The following is a 17,379-nucleotide window of genomic DNA, read 5'->3' as shown; positions in this document are numbered from 1 at the left end:
TATTAAATGTATAATACTATACACACACATATATAATATGAATACAAATTATATTAATAGATTTAATAACATAAAATACTATATTAATATTATGTAATACAATATGCACACACATATATATACAGATTTTATTAGATTAATAGAATATATTATATACAATATTAATATACTGTGATATAATATTTATAAATATACAAATTAGATTAATAGAATACATTATAACATTTACAATACTATATTAGTGTACTGTAATATAATATGTATATATATATACAAATTAGATTAATAGAATATAACATTTACAATACTATATTAATATACTGTAATACAATATGCACATACATAAATATATACAGATTATATTAGATTAATAGAATATACAATATTAATATACTGTAATATAATATGTATATATACAAATTAGATTAATGGAATATATTATAACATTTACAATACTATATTAACAGACTGTAATACTATATGCACATATATAGATATAAACAGATTATATTAGATTAATAGAATATACAGTATTAATATACTGTAATATAATACGTATATATACAAATTAGATTAATAGAATATATTATAACATTTACAATACTATATTAATATATATGTAATATATATGCAAATTAGATTAATATATATAGTAATATATAATATTAATGATAATTGTATTAATACAACTATTTAATAATTTTAATTTAATAATATGCATTTATATCAGATTAATATATATAGTAATATATAACTTACTATTATTGTATTATTAATACAATTATTTAATAATTTTAATTTAATAATATGTATTTATTATTATTTAATAATAATCATTTAATAATAATTACATTATAACATTCCTATGGCTGCTAGGGATTGTGGGAGTTGTAGTCCAAACACCCAGGCCTGCTTCAGAGGCTTCTTTCCCGTTTCTCGCTCGCGGCGGAAGGAGACGCAGGAACTGCGCCTGCGCGATGCGTCCTATAAGAACCCTTGCCTTGCGCGGAAGATTCGTCAGTCAGGAGCCGGACGGCGGCGAAGAAGGACGGCGCCGGTCTCAGGCACGAGGCTGAAGGAGAAAGACAACAACAGAGGCCTGAGGAGAGGCTGGATGTAGATTTATCGATATATAACAGCCTTCCTTTGACGCTCATCGCTTGGAAATATCTCCACTCAGCTCCAGACAACTGGAAGAGCTTAGATTTGGCTCCTTTTCCCACCAAATCCGTATTATTTTTGCGTGGCTGCTTCGTTTTTGAAGGGGTCAGGATGTGAGAAGCTCATGAGGGGGAGGATCTCTTCCCTAACCTTCCCTTCCTCCTTCCAGCTTTATAGGCCTTCCTATTGAGATTCCTATTGAGTTTCATCGGCCTCTTTTTGGCTTTGGAAAGGACTTTTAATCCCATCTCATTTGATTCCTCTCTTCAGTATTATTTCACCTCAGTTTCTCGCCTTGGTTTTTGCCACTATTGGGTGTGTTTCTGGTCCCTTTTCATCCACATTTTTTAAAATTATAACCACTGTCTTGCAGGCCCTGTCAGCACATCTTTTGGCCGTGTTTTTGCTCCCTTTTCATCCACTTTTATTATTATCCCACTGTTTTGCGCTCCTCTTTGTTGTCTTTTTTTCTTTGGAGGGAAATTGTGATATTTTTCCCCCTCAGAAATCCCTATTTGGGGACATTGCTCCTTCCTGTAAGTCTCAATATCTTGCTTCCTTCGCTGGACATCATAGGCTTTTAATCTCCCAAAAAGGATCTTATTTTCTGTTTTCCTCCAGAAAATATTTGTGGACATTGCTCACCTATTTGGAGACATTGCTCTTTCTTTTAAGACTCGATATTGTTTTTCCTTCCCTGGACGTTGTGGGTTTTTAATCTACTCCCAAAAAGGATCATATTTTCTGGTTCTGTTTTCCTCCATAAATTCCCCAATTTGGGGACACTGCTCGATATCTTCCTTCCTTCCTTGGACATCATGGGGTTTTAATCTACCCCGCAAAAAAGGATTATATTTTCTGGTTCTATTTTTCTCCAGAAATCTTCCTATTTAAGGACATTGCTCGATTTCTGATTCCCTTCCCTGGACATTATGGGGTTTTAATCTACCCTAAAAAAAGGATCCTATTTTCTGGCTGTTTTTGACGCCAACTCGAGCCCCTCAAGGTGCTATAAAAGCCTTAAAACCTTTCAATATTCTATATATAATTCATGAAGTGCCCCAAAAGACGCTTAATGCACCCTGAAGCCTGTGCCTTTGGCCTCCTCTTTGCAGTCCTTTCTTCTTTCTAAGCTGTTTTCCCAATGGAGGGGTTAGCCTAGACTTCCTCCATCCTTTCTAACCTGTCAAGACTTCTGGTTTCCCCCTGTTTTTGGAAACCCCATGCCCCCCAAATCTCCCTGCATTGGGGTCATCCAAATAGCCAGCCTGGGGCCTCCGACTCTGATTGTTTGGGGGCCGAAACAAGCGCCATGCAGGCCTTTTTTGCGGGGCTTTTTGAGCAGGCCCAAGCCGCTGCCCCCCCTTTTCCCTGGCACCTCTTTCCCACATTGATGTGAAGCTCCGGCCCCCTTCCCTGCCTCTCCTTTCCCCCATCTCTTCCCTATTGTTTCTTCCCCTTCCTTTAAAGATAATAATAACAACAACAGCAGCCTCAAACCTTCCCCCCCAATAAATAATCCTGCTTGGCTTCATGCCCATCCGAAAACCATGGAGGCAGTGGGCGACTTTGAATACAGCAAGAAGGACCTCATCGGACATGGCGCCTTCGCAGTGGTCTTCAAAGGGCGCCATCGCAAGGTAAAAAGCAGTGCTTTTTTTTTTTGGTGGGGGGGGGATTTGATTGATATGGGGTTCCCTTTACAGCAAAGAAGAGCTTCGAGACCAGCTGTGTTTCATCCACAATTTTTGTTATTCTTTCCACAGCAGGGACCACAGTTGGGCAGTGCTGCTGTCTTCTTGTGACTGTTGCTGAGTGTTTTATCTGTTCCTTTAAATTCACATTTGTATTATTATTGTTAGCTCCATCTCCTACCAACCTAGCAGTTCGAAAACATGCCAATGTGAGTAGATCAATAGGTACCGCTCCAGCAGGAAGGTAACGGCGCTACGTGCAGTCATGCCAGCCACATGACCTTGGAGGTGTCTACAGACAATGCCGGCTCTTCGGCTTAGAAATGGAGATGAGCACCAACCCCCAGAGTCAGACATGACTGGATTTAACGTCAGGGGAAACCTTTACCTTTACCTATTATTATTTCCACAGCAGAAAACACCGTCTTGCAGACCCTTTCAGCACATCTTATTGCCAATCTTGTTGAGTGCCACATTTTTATTATTAAGAGTCTCACTTATCCAAGCTAAATGGGCTGGCAGAACCTTGGATAAGCGAATATCTTGGATAATAAGGAGGGATTAAGAAAAAATCTATTAAACATCAAATTAGGTTATGATTTTACAAATTAAGCACCAAAACATCATGTTAGACAACAAATTTGACAGAAAAAGTAGTTCAATAAGCAGTAATGTTATGTAGTAATTACTGTATTTATGAATTTAGCACCAAAATATCATGATATATTGAAAACATTGACTACAAAAATGTGTTGGATAATCCAGAAACTTGGATAAGCGAGGATTGTGAGACTCTACTGTATTTCCACAGCAGCAACCACTGCCTTGCAGTATTATTTTAGTCTAGCAAGTCTTGTGTTTTCGGGCCTTTCAATCCACATTTGTATTATTATTATTTCCACAGCAGAAAGCCCTATCTTGCAGTCCCTTTAGCACATCTTATTGTCACTACAGTAGAGTCTCTCTTATCCAACGTTCTGTATTATCCAATGCAGTCTGCCTTTTAGTAGTCAATGTTTTTGTAGTCAATGTTTTCAATACATTGCGATGTTTTGGTGCTAAATTTGTAAATACAGTAATTACTACATAATGTTACTGTGTATTGAACTGCTTTTTTTCTGACAATCTGTTGTGTAACATGATGTTTTGGTGCTTAGTTTGTAAAATCATAATGTAATTTGACGTTGAATAGGCTTTTCCTTAATCTCTCCTTATTATCCACCGTTTCCACTTATCCAATGTTCCGCCGACCCGTTTATGTTGGATAAGCGAGACTCTACTGTATTTTTGTTCCTTTCAATCCACATTTGTAATATTATTTCCACAGTCAAAACCACAATCTTGCAGTCCCTTTCAGTCTAGCAAGTCTTACTGCCTCTGTTGCTGAGTGTGCTTTTCTTAGCCAGATTTGTATTATTATTTCCACACCAGAAACCGCTCTCTTGTGGTACCTTTAAATCTAGCAAGTCTCACTCTTATTGCCACGGTTGTTATTGCTCCAGCCCTGTGTGTCCTCTTACGGCATCTTAAGGACTTTGGAAATGTTCTGAATATTGTTGTTGCTATGTTCCAAGCATTAGTCATGTGAGTCTGTTGCAAGGAAATGAACAAGAGACTTGTGCCACCTTCAAGACCATCCAGTATTCTTGTTGGTTTACAGTTATTTTTGCTGTACTGTTATTCTTGAGAGAACCCTGTCAATCTATCAGAGTCAAACAACAGTCTTGTAGTCTAAGGAGACAAATTGGGGTTTTTAACTACATTCCAAGTAGACATGCAAGCATTGAAATTTTTAAAAATTGTTTTTTCCATCACCTTGAAGATTAAGAAGTCTTGTTGTCGCCATGCGTTGCTAATAGGCCTTTCCGTAGGGTTTGCCATGTGTGTCTATCACAGCAAAAACTGTGACCATTTTGGGTCCATGTTTATTCAGTAATAAATGTATGCTCCCGCGTCAGCATATATATAGGTTTGTAGAATTATTATGATCATTATCATTTGGATGACTCTTTTCCAACAAAAATAAACAAGCCTCTTGCTACAGCATGATAGGCTTTTACTTTGGGTGGGATAGCTGTGCGAGTCTGGTGTAGAAACACTTTTCATTGGACCAAAGTGTTCATGGAGAGGGACCCACTTCAAAACCCATGCAAAGTAACCTTTTATGATATCTTAGAGGTTGCTGGATCATGGGCTAGGACCTGCAAAGGCCAGCAAAGCCATTCAATCCTTTCTGTCCAGGTACGTCGCAATATTTGGCTTGTGGAAACAAGGATTGATGATAAAGCTTCATTGGAGACTCCTTTTCCCTCTTTAGGAGTTGATTTCCCTTCCTAGGGGTAGTTTTCTCTGACTTCTTGTCTCACTCCTGTTCTCAACTATGAGTTGTTTGTAAGTTGGATGTTTATAAGTCAGGGACAAGCCTGTATACCTGTGAACTGCATCTTGGCTGAGTTTGCTTGCCTTTTTTCTCTTTATTTGAGCTGGATCACTTTCCCTGGAAAAGTTCAGCCCTGTTTGTTGTTGTTTCTCTCTCTCTTGCGCTGGTGATGTCAGCTTGCTATTGTAGGCTCCTCCTGCCTGCAGCTCCCCGTCCCGTGTCCTCAGCTCCTTTTTTTAGTCATCTGAAGGGTTGGGTACATGGTTTACAAGAGGCAGGGATATTTTCCCACCCTCCCCTCTTGTTTCTTCCCCTCTTGCTTTCCTTGTGGGTCTTTCTCTCTCTCTCTGGAGCAGCCAAGAATAGAGAGCATTGTTTTGGCTTCGGGCAGCAAGTGTGTTCTGTCCGCCATAACTGCAGCTCTAATGGGGAAAACGGGGCTCTTTTCAGCTGAATGTGGCTTTCTCTGAATAGACAGGCCCGCCTTTCCTGACCTCAGCCGCCCTTCTGACGTACAGGAAGCCTTCCATGACCTTCTCCCCATTTAAATCATGGAATTCTTTTTAGATTTCTAAGAGAAATCTGGCAAGGTTTCACCACAGCCTTTTTCTCATGCTCCTGGCACCCTTCTCTTTTGATGTCGGCTTGTAGCTTCAGACGTCACCAATGGACTTGGTTAGGTTGCCACTTCATTGCCTCGGTTTTTATCCTTTGTGTTTGTTCCCATGTCTTCGGTGAATAATACTCACCATACGTAACCCTCTCCCATTCTGATGTGATTAACTTCAAGCACCCTCATCCCCGACAGAATACTGATTCTATAGTCTTGAACACATAGGCACCAACTTTAGGGAAGAAGAATATTAGGAAGGAAAGAATTTTGATGGCCAAAAAAAGGCCTGTTTGTGCAGGATGTGAAGCCAGTAACATTTATTTATTTATTTTGGCCTTCTAAAATAGCCCTATCGCCCCCTTTCTCAGAAGTGCTTGTGGCTCAGACATGTCAGCAGTGGCTGAGTGAAACACAGCAAATCAGTTGTATAACTGATATGTTAAGATGCAAAGCCAGTAGCTTTGCAGGTGGAATTAGGCAGTTGAGAGTAGTATTCATTGAGGCAAACGCTGGGGCTGTTGGAATTTTAATTCTACAACCAGAGAAGCATAATCAATTGTGTGTGTTGTATACTCTCTCTCTCTCTCTCTCTCTCTCTCTCTCTCTCTCTCTCTCGTATAGGCAGCCCCCAAGTTATGAACAAGAGAGGTTCTGTAGGCTTGTTCTTAAGTTGAATTTGTATGTAAGTTGGAACAGTTACATTTTTGAAGTGTATATATACACACACATAAACACACACACATATATAGCAGCTTTGGGCAGAACAGAGAAGGGTGAACCCCCCTGTGGTGTTTCCTTTGCTGTCTGTGCCTCTGTTTAGAACATTTCATCTCACTTTCTGTGCCTGTGAGAATTGGAATTTGAAAAATGTGGCTTGTTGTGGAAACAAGGATTGCTGAGAAAGCTTCAGTGGAAATCCCTTTCCCCCAAGACAATAATTCTTCCAGGAGTTAATTTCCCTTTCCAGGGGGAGATTTCTCTCACTTCCTGTTGTCTCACCCCTGTTCTTAACTATAAGCCCTTTGCAGAGTCAGATGTTTGTAACTCGGGGATTGCCTGCATATAGAATGATCCTTGAGCTGGACCTTAGGCCTCTTGAAAGTAGATCCTGGTCAGCCTTGAATCTTGGAAGCCTCCAGGTTTCTCCTTGCTTGTGACTGCCTGTTAGGGACAAAGTGTTTCCTTCCAATTAGCTGAAGGCAGGCCACTTCAGTGGGTTGTTCTCATGTATTTCAAACCTATCTTGCAAGGCCAGAGCTGGAAGTCTATGCAAAATAGGCAAAAGGTGTTTGGTTGTTTTTGTGGCCTCTTCTATGTTTACAAGGAAGCCAGAATATCTTTTGCAGACTTGGCAAAATGCAAAAAGTCAGAAATTCCCCTTTTTGGCAGATTGAGAAGTAGATTTCCACCCATTTCCTTGGGTTTTTTGTTTGTTTGTTTGTGTGCGCGCGGATATTATATAGGTGTGTGTGTCTATATCTATCTATATAGGTTATCTATGTGACTGCCCCAGAAATTCCCAGGGCAAAAAATTGGCCCCCAAACTGACTGTATTTGATCAGCTCTGTTTTAAATGATACCCTCCATCTTTCTAAGGCATTATCACTCAATGCTGATGCCATTTATAGACTTCTTAGTCTTAAAAGTTCTGCTGTTAGACTTTTAGGGGAGTTGAATTTGTTCCTGACACTTCCATTTGACAATTTGTGCCCTGTACATGAAGTACCTTTGCGTTCTGTACTCATCAGCAAGAGCTAGATCAGATGTCTGCCTAAGGGGTTTCAGGGTTAGGATAGGTTGCCTTTGCTGGTGTTTCTGACCACAATATCCATCATCACATACAATCTTCTTTGACTCCATGTTTTCAGGGGCTTCTGGGAGTTGAAACCAAAAAAATCTCTAGGGCTGAACATTTCCCCATTTTTGCTCAGCAATAGAAATAAAAGGAACGTGGGTAACATAACCCTGTTTCCCTGAAAATAAGACCGACCTGGAAAATAAACCCTAGCATAATTTGTCAGGATGGGGCTCGTAATATAAGGCTTATCCCCAAAATAAGCCCCAGTTAAGATTGTCAACCAGACGGATGCATTTTCTGGTGGTACATGCACTGCAGCACATGGAGGACATACTGAATTATAAAATTATATTATTAACGTGCAACTAAATATAAATAAATAATATTATGGATATAATATGCTGTTCCAGAAGAAGATGACATGATTGCATTTGAATAACTATGGATTGTTGTACACAAATAAAGGTAGATTTTTGTACACAAAAATCAATGTAATATAAATGGTTATGCATGAATAAACGTGGATTGTTGTACATAAAAAAGACACCCCCTAAAATATAATAATAATAATAATAATAATAATGATTTCTTACCTGCCTCTTCCCATGACTCTAGTGCGTCTTATGGAGCAGAAATTAATATAAGACCCAGTCCTATTTTTAGGGAAATGCTATAGAATACTTCCTCAGGGCTATTTCAGTGCTACTTCAGAAAAAGAAAGCTCTGTTTGCATTTTAACCCACCTTTTAAAATTTCCTTTTCAGAAAACTGACTGGGAGGTTGCCATTAAAAGCATCAACAAAAAGAACCTATCGAAGTCTCAGCTGCTGCTCGGGAAGGAGATAAAAATCTTAAAGGTAAGTTTGGTCATCCTTTTCCTTCGGGGAAGATGAGAAGTTTGAGAGGTGTCAAACACTTCTCAGACTCCAACATTTTATTTTTTTGCAAAGGCCAAGGACTCCAGCTTCTTGGAGAGGTTTGGAATTTTCACACTCTGTTTCTGTCGCCCTGGATTGACCCAGCCTCTTTTTTTTCCCTTCGTAAAATGCTCACTGAGTCAAAAAAGAACAATGAGAGGTTTGTGTTAGAGAGGTTAGCGAGCCGGAGAGGCTTCAATCGGCGAGGGCTATTTGGCTGCAGCGCACTGTGCTAGATGGGCAAGTAGTCGCTTTCTGTTGGCTTTTGGTTCGTGTCGGCTTTCAGAGATGTGCTGCTGGGCTGGTGTCCCATAAGAAGCTAGCTGGCCACTTTATGGCTAGACCCGGTAGGCCTTTGGTCTCACCCAGAATGACTCTTAGTGTTTACTCGAATCGGCTGGAATTTGGTGGTGTTTGTTCATCGGTTCCTTCAACTCGTTGCATTAAAGGCTCATCCCCAACTTAGAATCATAAGAGTTGGAAGAGACCACATGGGCCATCCTAGTCTAACCCTCTTCTTCCATGCAGGAAAAGCACAATAAAAGCAGCCGGGACAGTTGGCCATCCAGCCTCTGTTTAAAAGCCTCCAAGGAAAGAACTTCCACCGGACTCTGACGCAGAGAGTTCCACTGTTGTTTATGGTCAGGAAGTTCTTCATGTTTAGGTGCATTGAGATTGAATGTGGTGAACTACAGGGCACTAACCCAGAAGTTAAAGTCATAAGTGGGCATGGGATTTTGGTCTTCCAAGTGAAGGGTTTCACTTTACATCATTGATGTTGCTACTATCTGTGTGTATCTGTGTTGGGTGCAAGTGTTTATGTATTTTGTGTTTATTAATCTATGTAATTGTTGAGTATTATTATTATGTTTATTTATATCCCGCTTTTTCTCACCATACGTTCTAGTAAAGACTGTGTGTGTGATACCCAGAACCAAACTTGAGACGCTTGGCATTTGAAGCACCCGTTGCGTCTTGGCATGCACTTCATCCTTGCCCAAATGCTCCCAAAGTTACATAGGGAGTGACGTCTTTCTCCCACCATACAGGCCATGCTGTTGGCATCTGTATGTGTGTATGTGTTTTGTTTTTTTTCACAAAAAATAGATTAGTAATTGGCAAAGCTGACGTTTCCTGGAAATATTTGCCGTCCTCAAGCTGATGAGATCATCTCATATCTGTCTGCTCTTGATACCCAATGGAAGGCTACTGAGGAATGTAAAGATTTTTGCTATTTTCGGTGTGTGGCTCAGCAGCTAGCAGCTTCATTTCCAGCTGTAGCTTACAAACAGCCCTTGGGCAACTACTTGAGCGTAGTGTGGTCAGAATGTCCAGTGATTCTTGGAAATAAGAAGTCTGTGCCTGATGTTAAGGTCACTGTAAGCCATGTGTTCTCATCAGGAGACTGGTCTTTTCCCCCCCAACCTACCTACTTAGCTCAAACAAAAGGTGCACTGAGCGACCGCCTACCAACCTCTTCCTGTTTCCCATGGTTTATTTTCTGACGGTTACCTTGTTGCATACTTACAGCAAGGTTTCTGGGTGGTTTGTGGTGCATAAGAAAAGCCACAAACACGAAACGTGGGTATAAAATGTTATTCTAAAGCAAACAAAGCGGGTGGTGTTTGTTTTCATCAGCAGACAATGCTGATTTCAAAATACAAAGGCTTCCTGGAAGAAAGTCCTTTTGGTCCCTTCTGTGTTTTGCTGACTTGCTCCATTTGTTTTTTGCCCAGATTACTTGTTCCAGTCAAATCACAAAAAACCAAAGTGGTGGGTTTGTGGAATTTATAGTTAGTGAAATCAGTTAGGTTTTCCTTGGTATTGCACTGCATTCTGAGAATACGCTACTTTTTATTTATTTTAATTTTTTAAAAATGATGTTGAGCATTTTAAATACATTTAAATATTCAGTACTTCAACATTTTCAACACAAGAGTACTCACAGCATGTCAACTATCTCAGTTATCATGAACTAACTTTAAACATTTTTCCTGTCCTGAGCAAAAAGAATATGTATATATATGCGTTTGTGTGTGTAACCTCACAGTATAAAAGTAAATTTCCCTCCGAGTAAGTAATTCTTATTTAAAAATAAGTTAAACATGGCACAATCAAGCAAAGTTAAGCACTTGATTTAGATTTCCAAATCTTGGTTTTGGCACTATTGAATTCCATTTCTAGGAATTCCTGCTTTTCCAGGAAATGGAATCCAACAGTGCCTACCTCGGTAAAGAACGTTGTCCTTCATTTCAAATACCACATTTGTTAAACTTACTCTACACGTGAACATGTAACCTTTCACAAATAAGACATGAAAAGTTAGGTTATATGTTGTGTTTTACATGAGAATATGCTACTTCTTAAAGCAGGCGGGATATGGAAGAAATCTTTGCCTCTCTGGCTGCTTTGGACTCAAAACTCTTTTCTGAACCATTGCTTTTTTAACATTATTTTCCAGGAGCTTCAGCATGAGAACATCGTCGCCCTCTATGATGTCCAGGTGAGTTTTCCCTCTGGTATTTTCTCTTGTTTTTCAAATAATACTTATGTGACAGTGATGGCTTCCAGCTCAACAGTTGAGTCTTGTGATATTTTTAAAGTAATGATGATGACGATGATGATTTCTTATCTTCTCATGGCTCGAGGCGGGTTGCAACATATCATCAGTATATAAAATACATATATTAAAACATATTGCTACAAAATACGTATATTAAAATACAAAGATCAAAATGTAGTGTACACACGATGTGAGTTTCAAATTTATGATTAAAACTGGCTGGAAGCGATAGGTCTTCAGATGTGTTTTAAATATTGAATCTGAAAGCTTTGAGCTGGGGAGAAAAGCACAGATATGTATATTGATGCTTTGGGAGTCAATGAACCCTTGCAGCTCCTGCCAGTGAGTGGGAGGGAGACTGTGTATGCTAAAGTTCCCAAATACGAGGCAAAGGTCCCCTCTCTGTAATAGGACCTCCGAAAAGAACTGGAAAGTATGTTTGGAAGCAGAGTCTGGCTGAATGTTTGGGGAGAAAGTTGGTCACGTGGCCTGACTCCTTCTGGATGCGATGGACACTCCTCCGCTGGAGCTATTTGGGTCAAGGTTGTAGGGCCACTTCTCACGGTTGATTAAGACGACCTCTATCGTTCCATAATAGGCTGTGATACCCACGATTGGAGAATGGGTTGTTTCTGGGCAACCTTCGATAATGGGATTTGTAGAGACTGGGGTATCCTTCCCTGGCATCGTGTCAGTTGTTGGCCAGTTGTCATCCCCAAAAGTGACTTTGCCAAGGGCAGCTGTTTGAATTGCAGTAGAATCCATGGTAGTCTTTTTCCTTTTCAGTTGCTTGTCAAGTTTGGTGCCGGTGGCTTTTCCTTGCAGGATGAATGCCTGTTGCTCACGGGCAGAGTTTCTCACTATCTGGCTGAGGATAGGACTTGTTTTTTTGCTGCATATCCACATTGTTTTCAAATTGAGGTTGGAAGTGCTGGTATATATCTTTTTAAAAGTAGGTACAGGGGGCTTTATGTGATTCCCAGTGTTGTTTTTGTGGCCTTGGCCTTCTCCAAACCTCCAAGAGTGGCCATATATCTTTCAAACGATTGCGGTACCCTTCTCAAAATTAGAATAGAATACCTTTATTTGTCGTTGCCTGCCTTTCCCACACACACACCACAAAACAACACACCCATCCCTCTTTACCACCACCCAGTCCCCAGTGCTACATCAGTGTGAAACCAAGGAGTTCAACATAGCCACAGCTCTAGGATAAAAGCTACCCTTTAAGTCTGTCCTTGTCTTTGTCACCCTGTACCGTCTGCCAGATGGCAATAATTAAAAAAAAAAGAATATGCCTGGTGAGGTGGATCCCCAAGAATACTCTGAGCTTCCTTAAGGCAGTGGGAATTATAAAGTTCTTCCAAAGAGGGGAAAAAGATGGCAAGCAGTGATTCTCTGTGCAGAAGTGGCAACCCTTTGGAACGCCTTCCTATTTGCTACTGTGCAGTTACAAAGCCATGAACAGATGCAGAAGGTTAGGACACTTTCTATAGCTTCTGATCTCTGTCCCTTTCCAAGAGTTTTCAGAACTAAAAATAAAGCATCCATTTAGGTGTGGCTGGGATTTGTGCTTTTTTTTGCCTGGCTTGTGGGCTTAAAGCGGCTCAAGGTGAAATGGTCACTAGTCCAGGGCGCTTTGGACAGCGCTTATGTGTGTGTGTGTGTCTCTGACCGAGTTTCCTTAAGAAGGGATGGCGTGCCGCCTCCTGAAACAGGCAATATGGCTATATTTATCAGGATTACCGGGTGTACGTGTGCACTGAGGAATTGGCAACTTTCAATGCATTAGACCCCTTCGGCATCATCTTTTTACACTGGTGGTTTAAGCTCAGCCACCTATCTCTGTTTCTTTTGGGCCACAAATCCTGGGAGAGGTGGGAATTGTAATCCATCAGATCTGGAAAATGTCTGTTCTTTACGGAAACCTATACGAGCCATTCTCAAGTTACAGACATCCGACTTACCAAGATCTCCTAGTTAAGAGTGGGGGACTGAGACAATGGGAAGTGAGAGAAATCTACCCCTCAGAAGGGAAATTCACTCCTGAAGAAGTTATTATCGGGAGGGGGGGGGAAGGGGGTCTCCACTGAAGCCTTATCTCCAATCCTTGTTTTCACAACAAGCCACATTTTCCAAAATCCATTGATTGCAGGGACTGAAATTGTTGTGATATCTTCTAAGGCATAGACATTTAAAGCAAACACCACACATAAAAAGTATGTGTTCTGAGATAGTTGTAATCTGACAAACCTTGTGTGAGGATGGGAGACGAGCCCCTGGATTGAGCATCCCTGTGAGTCCTATCATAACCTTGGCCTATTGATCCAAGCATGACCAATGTTTACATTTCCGAGTGTCGTGACTTGGACATCATGGATATGTGACACCGAAGTTCAGCAATGCCTGGCCTCTGTCTGGCACTTGTCTGGAAACTCTCCCAGCCATGTGGAGACGCATCACTGGATGCCTGGGATTTATTTTCTCCAAATGAAATGCCACCCGACTCAGAGAAGCGAAAGACACTTGGGAAGGGAGGATATTATTCACAGCTATCCACTTTGAGAACTCGAATGGATCTGAAGCTTGGTTTTGTCTCTCTTTTCCTTCTGCCTGTTTGGTCCTAAATCACTCCTGCCTCCCATTTCCGTCAAGATTCCTTTCAAGACGGCATCAGCCTCCTGGAAGAAAAACAAAGGCATGCCAGTCCACATCTAGCAAGGAAGCAGCGCCACGTGAGAAGGGTGTGATGCAAAAGGCAGGCCATATATAACCTGTTGCTAAGGCTAAGCTGTGTTGAGTCATGGCAACCGTCGTCTCTCAGTTATGATTTGACTCCTCGCTTGGAATTGCCTTCCTGTGTATTCATCTTGCCTTCCTCACTCCTGGCAAATCTCTCTGATTGTTCAGTCTTCATACAGTCACCTCTTATTTGGAGTCCCGCTGGAAAATTAGTATATTTTAAGTACTATTGCAATGTGTTGTCGAAGGCTTTCATGGCCAGGATCACAGGGTTGTTGTATGTTTTCCAGGCTGTATGGCCATGTTCCAGACAGGAATCAATCAGGGGCAGCTAACAACTCTGAACAAAGGATTCCCCCAAGTCAGGATGTGAGGCTGGGAAGGCCATTTAATGCTAACAAAGGTGATTAATTACAACATTCACACTGGCTTCCAACAGACAAGAGTTCTTCCCCCCCCCCCCCCACCCAGGAACTTCCACAGATATATACACCTTCCTTGCTTAGTTTCGCTCTGAGGATGTCTGCCATAGATGTGGGCGAAATGTCAGGAGAGAATACTTCTGGGACATGGCCATACAGTCCGGAAAACATACAACAATTCTATTGCAATGTTTTTAGTTGTGAGCCGCTTTGAGTCTCTGTATGGAGAGAAAGAAGCAGGATATAAATGAACATAATAATAATAGGGGAAGGCAACATCCGAAGGGAAATATTCTGAGGATATTCCATATCCCCTCCCCTACTCCTCATTATTGCAGTGATTCCACTCTCTAATACTGAAGAAACCAGTCAAAGATACCAAACAGCAAGAAATTCATTGGAAATTTTGCACCTTTTAATATGGATGACCTAAAGCTCTATGAAAAATCAAGAGCATGTGTGCTGTGCTGTTTTGAACATGTAATAAATAATAATATATAATAATATCTCTACTCTCCTAGGCCCTTGGGAAGAGCTCGATATTCAGAGACTAATCCCAGACATTTGGACCTTATGTGCATGTGTGCTGTGTTGTTATGTGCATGTAATAAATAATATATATATAACTAGCTGTGCCCAGCCACGCGTTGCTGTGGCAAAGTGGTGGTGGTATTGGTTAAAAATTGTTGTGTAATTTTTATTTGACGTTATTTGCATTTTTTTATTAATTTTATTAAGTTATTTTATTAAGTTATATTTTTATTTATTATATTTTATTATTTTCTTGTATTATTTTTAGTTATTTTCTGTTATTATAGTATTTTATTGTATTAATTTTTTAGTGTTTTTTATTTATTTTTTTGGGTTGCTAGGAGACCAAGTTGGAGGAGCTTAGCCTTCTAACTGGCAGCAATTGGATAAAAGCAATTATTCCTCTCTCTCTAATTAGGACTTTATTTTTCTTTTCTTTTTGTTGTATCAACCTAGAGGTGTGGATGATGGGTTGTGTTGTCAAATTTCGAGGTTGGGGGGGCCTGTAGTTTTGTTTTGTGGGTCGCCGTGATGCCATCACTCTTTTATATACATAGATAAATAAATATAATAATGCTATCTCTAATATCATAGAGAGCTTGGGAAGATCCTGATATTCAGAGACAAACCCCAGACACTTGGACCTAATAATAATAATAATAATAATAATAGTAATAATAATAATAATAATAATAATTTTATTCTTGCATCCCGCCCCATCTCCCCGTAGGGACTCGGGGCGGCTCACATGGAGCCTTGCCCAACATCACAATATAAAAACAAATCAAAACACATAATGTGCATGTCTTCTGTGTTGTTATGTACATGTAATAATAATATATAATCTAATAATACCTCTAATGTCCTAGAACCCTTGGGAAGAACCTGATATTCAGAGACGAACCCCAGATGCTTGGATCTAATGTACATGTGTGCTGTGTGTGCTGTGTACATGTGAATATTAATAAGATTCCCCAGCTTTGTCTCCCATTCTTGAACATGATTCATTATTTCAGGATTGCCTCCTCGGGCCCTTTGAGGTTGAGCTTGAGCTTTGTCGTTGATGGTGAATTTCCTTGCCAGAACCTGCTCCACCAGTGGGTTAACCCTGGAGCGCAATCACTGGGGTTCCACTGCTTTTCTCCTTTTGAGTTTCCATTGAACACCGCTTATTATTATCCTCCGCACCCAATACCTTTTTCTCCCCTTATGGCCAGTTCTTCTTTGGGAAAGTTGTTTCTTTGCACTTTGTCGCGAGGAAGACAAGAGTCACACTTGTACTATAGCTCTGCCGCTTTTCTCATGAAGTAGTCCTTTGGAAACACGATTCCTTGTTCATCTGGATTGGGAATGCACCCATTTTGCAAAGGCCCCACTCTCTCAGCCTCGCATATCTGAATAAATGTGTCCAAAGCTTGCCTTGCATGATCGGTTTCTCCCAGCAAGACATAGGTAGCCTTCAAGTTGGGATATAAAGGCTGGATTCCCTCCTCTTCTCTGGATTATCATGCGAAGACTTGTGGGTTGGCCTTCTTCCGTGAGTGAGGCCGGGCTTGTGAAAAGTTGCACGTCGCCCAGTTTAACAAAATTGGATTAATTAGCCGCTGGCAAAGAAGAGGCAAGAGCTTTTCTCCTGTTTGCTTGTGCCTTAGAATCATAGAATTGGATGAGCCCACATGGCCCATCCAGTCCAACCCCCTTCTTCCAGAGAGGAAAAGCACAGTCAAAGCACTCCTGACAGATGGCCGTCCAGCCTCTACTTCAAAGTCTCCAAGGCACCACACTCTGAGGCAGAGAGTTCCACTGTTAAACAGCTCTTCTTACCATTCTAAAATAAAAAGGCCTGCAAGTCAGTCAAGAGCAGACTTTTGGATCTTGGCTTCTGTAATAATCTGACTTTTGCAGCAAAGGCCACTTGTTCCCCTACCACGTTATTCATTCTATGTGAGCATATCTTCACATTTTGATCAATCCCACCCAGGGAAGAGCATTGGCGACTGCAAGATGTTATGTGTTGCCATCACCCGCTCTTTTGGATGGGAGATATTGAAAAGTGGAACATTCCAAAAAGGTTTGTTCTTGTGACTTGAATCTGTTGAAACATCATTCTTTGTGTGTTTGCCCTGAATATGTTAAAATACGGATGAAATACAGGAAATCCCATTTTTTTTCACAGTGTTTTCAATGGCAAGGAGGTTATAAAATTCTGTATCTTCTGAACAACTCTGTTGCATTCTTTTGTGAGATTGTTGCAAATTTTATCCTTGAGATTAGTAACTTTTAAGTATAGTTTCTTTTAAACAACAACAAACAACAGCAACATGATTTCTTTTTATCGGTTACTTCCTCTTGTTGTATAAACCTGTATGCCAATTTTGTTGTTGCGTTCCAGTAAAGGCTGTGTGTGTGTGTGTGTGTAGCTCTTCTTACGGTCAGGAAGTTCTTCCTAATGTTCAGGTGGGATCTCCTCTCCTGTCATTGGAACCTATTGCCCTGAGTCCTAGTCTTCAGGGCAACAGAAAGGAAGCTTGCTCCCTCTTATGGCATCCTTTCACAAG

The 17,379-nt window shown here is 40.5% G+C and overlaps 1 protein-coding gene across 1 annotated transcript in view; it reads left to right on the top strand.

Annotated features, from left to right (window-relative positions):
- The first annotated feature begins 1,010 nt into the window (after nucleotides 1-1,010).
- Nucleotides 1,011-17,379, top strand: part of ulk2 (unc-51 like autophagy activating kinase 2) — a 52,653-nt gene continuing 36,284 nt past the window's right edge. Inside the window, exons 1-3 of the mRNA XM_062959352.1 lie at nucleotides 1,011-2,801; nucleotides 8,411-8,503; nucleotides 11,025-11,066. Of these exons, the coding sequence (XP_062815422.1) occupies nucleotides 2,712-2,801; nucleotides 8,411-8,503; nucleotides 11,025-11,066 (225 nt within the window). The 5' untranslated portion in view covers nucleotides 1,011-2,711. The remainder of the gene's footprint in view (nucleotides 2,802-8,410; nucleotides 8,504-11,024; nucleotides 11,067-17,379) is intronic.

The sequence above is a fragment of the Anolis carolinensis genome, unplaced genomic scaffold (genome assembly GCF_035594765.1).
Source record: "Anolis carolinensis isolate JA03-04 unplaced genomic scaffold, rAnoCar3.1.pri scaffold_7, whole genome shotgun sequence".
In the NCBI taxonomy this organism is placed as follows: Eukaryota; Metazoa; Chordata; class Lepidosauria; order Squamata; family Dactyloidae; genus Anolis; species Anolis carolinensis.
This window is presented reverse-complemented; position numbering and strand designations above follow the sequence as displayed.